The following is a 2,409-nucleotide window of genomic DNA, read 5'->3' as shown; positions in this document are numbered from 1 at the left end:
CAAATTTCTGGAGAGAAGGCGTGTTAGCTAGAAATCAGCCGACGTGTTGACCAGATTTTTTTCTCTTGTTTTGTAAAAGAAAAGGGTACAGTTTGGGTATTCACGGACCGTAAAAATCTAAGCCCATCACGGGGACGTGTAACGTGCACACATGTGTCTGTTTTTGTATTTCTCAAAAAAAAAATGTGTTTGTGTTTGTTCTCCGAACTATGTTGTCCAGTTTGGCGCTACATATTTTTGTTTTAACGAACTATCCCTCACGAAATCATATTAATTGGGTACTAGGAGACGGGAAATGTATCAATCGATTTGGGATAATGACCATATCCCGAACTAAGTAAAAGAACACCCTCGGTCAGTTAATTGTTCTTCATATAGATCAATTGATTCGGGATCATATGTCCCATGTCTGGAATTGAGTCCAAAAATCACCGCACTCAAAATATATCGTTTTTGTTATCAGTGTCCCATGTCCCGCAACCCAGTTTCTCGACCGGGTAAATCACTATTCATAGCAACTGACATTTGCTCCATACCAAAGCACCTGTAATGATTAGAATCCATTCAACGAAAGAAGATTTCAAATCATGCGTCGTGAATGACGGATCTCGTCATTCAATATATACCGCAAGCTTATGTCACTTTCGATGAGAAATTTCCAATTACTCACACCAATATACTAATCTAGATAACGTCAACAATCTAGGCATTGTCCCTTAATCGATTGTTTCGTTGGCCACAAACAAAATATGTGCCATATGTGCACGTGAACCAGATGTTGCCAACTCTGGCATCACCTTCACGAGGTCATCGGAATGTCATTCCTAAGTAAAATTTTCATGTCACCTTATAAATTTAGAGCAGCGAGCCTCCAAAGCTTCGTCTTTCACCTTTTTTCTCACCCGTCGTCTCATACACTACCGTATTATAATGTTATTTTTTTTGCTACACTTCCGTTGCAACGCACGGGCATTTGTGCTAGTATATACCAATGTATGCTCCATCTCAACTTGGAAGATATATTGCCAGATCACAGCGATCTCGCGGCCGGTGTTTCACTCTCCTCGCTGCTTATTTCCATCACATACATAACTGACTTTCCGTGTGCTCTGCTCTCCTATACGCCATGGACTACAGCAACGAGGCCACGATCACCGCCGCGGCGCAACCTTACGGCCGCTCCATGTCGCCGCCGTCGCGCGTGTCGTCGTGCTCGCCGCCCCCTGTATTCCCGCTGATGGGGAACGCGCCGTCGTCGCCGCCGACCATCGTCCTCAGCCCGTGCGCGGCGTGCAAGGTCCTCCGCCGCCGCTGCGCCGACGGCTGCATGCTGGCGCCCTACTTCCCGCCGACCGGGCCCGCCAAGTTCACCACCGCCCACCGCGTCTTCGGTGCCAGCAACATCATCAAGCTCCTCCAGGTTCGTATGGAGCACATTTTAGTTTGACATACGTGACGTGCGCTGCATACCGCGCGTGCGTGCAAGTGCTGTGTTGATGCGGATTCTGCATGGATCGGTGCAGGATTTGCCGGAGAGCTCGCGGGCAGACGCGGTGAGCAGCATGGTGTACGAGGCGGAGGCGCGGCTGCGGGACCCAGTGTACGGGTGCGCCGGGACGGTGTGCCGGCTGCAGAAGGAAGCCAACGAGCTCAAGGTGGACCTGGCGCGGGCGCAGGCCAACCTCCTAAGCATCCAGACACAGCACGCCAACCTCCTCGCCCTCGTCTGCGTCGAGTTTGCTGCCAATCACCGAGGCGACCAGCAGCTGCACCAGCCACCGCCACTGGGCGACCAGCTGAACGGCATCGGTGGTAGCGGCGGCGGCGCCATGTACCAACCGCTATACAACTCGGACTTCGACTCCGCGCCGTGGGAAGAGGCCCGGCAGCTCTGGACCTGAGCATGCCGGCTACGGCGCTTAATCACTAGAAGTACACGTAGTACTATACATATTAGTACGTAAATACAAAATACTAGTGTTGTACACTAGATGTTCAACGGCAATGACTTTGTCTTTTGGTGAGTCACCTTGGATCTAAATATCAGTGACGAAGCCGCGTTGAGTTCGGGTAAGGAGATGATCCGTCATTTTTTTTATGTCTACTATGATGATGCCAGAGGCATATGAGGGGCGATGGTGTGAAGCTACAGAATTTATTCGGTCTTGATTGTAATTTTTTTCTTGGCTGATGTTTCTCTTCGTGCAAAGAAGGCCGGGTTGCTGCTGTTTTTCCCGTCTTGTCAAGTTAATATGTACATGATTTGTACTATGATTCTTATGATAAACACATATTATCATGAAAAGAAAATTACTCGGCCGCTAGGTCACAAACTCACAATAGTGGATGGTGTACATGGACACATTGTGGATATTGATCCTCTGCAACCGCCACGATTTGCGCTGTACC

The 2,409-nt window shown here is 49.1% G+C and overlaps 1 protein-coding gene across 1 annotated transcript; it reads left to right on the top strand.

Moving 5' to 3' along the window:
* Positions 1-1,126: 1,126 nt before the first annotated feature.
* Positions 1,127-2,028, top strand: LOC123085547 (LOB domain-containing protein 1). Its single transcript, XM_044507204.1, has 2 exons — positions 1,127-1,420; positions 1,524-2,028. The coding sequence occupies exons 1-2, from the start codon at positions 1,127-1,129 to the stop codon at positions 1,899-1,901; spliced, it is 672 nt and encodes a 223-aa protein (XP_044363139.1). The 3' UTR covers positions 1,902-2,028.
* Positions 2,029-2,409: the final 381 nt, after the last annotated feature.

Source organism: Triticum aestivum, chromosome 4A (genome assembly GCF_018294505.1).
Source record: "Triticum aestivum cultivar Chinese Spring chromosome 4A, IWGSC CS RefSeq v2.1, whole genome shotgun sequence".
Classification (NCBI taxonomy): domain Eukaryota; kingdom Viridiplantae; phylum Streptophyta; class Magnoliopsida; order Poales; family Poaceae; genus Triticum; species Triticum aestivum.
The sequence above is the reverse complement of the archived record's forward strand: the minus strand, read 5'-3'. Positions and strand labels throughout refer to the sequence as shown.

What these genes read in the sequence shown, in the direction of transcription:
- LOC123085547 (XM_044507204.1), top strand. Translation starts at nt 1,127, where the DNA reads ATGGACTACAGCAACGAGGCCACGATCACCGCCGCGGCGCAACCTTAC. An exon ending in ACATCATCAAGCTCCTCCAG is followed by an intron (nt 1,421 to 1,523) that starts GTTCGTATGGAG and finishes GGATCGGTGCAG; the next exon opens with GATTTGCCGGAGAGCTCGCG.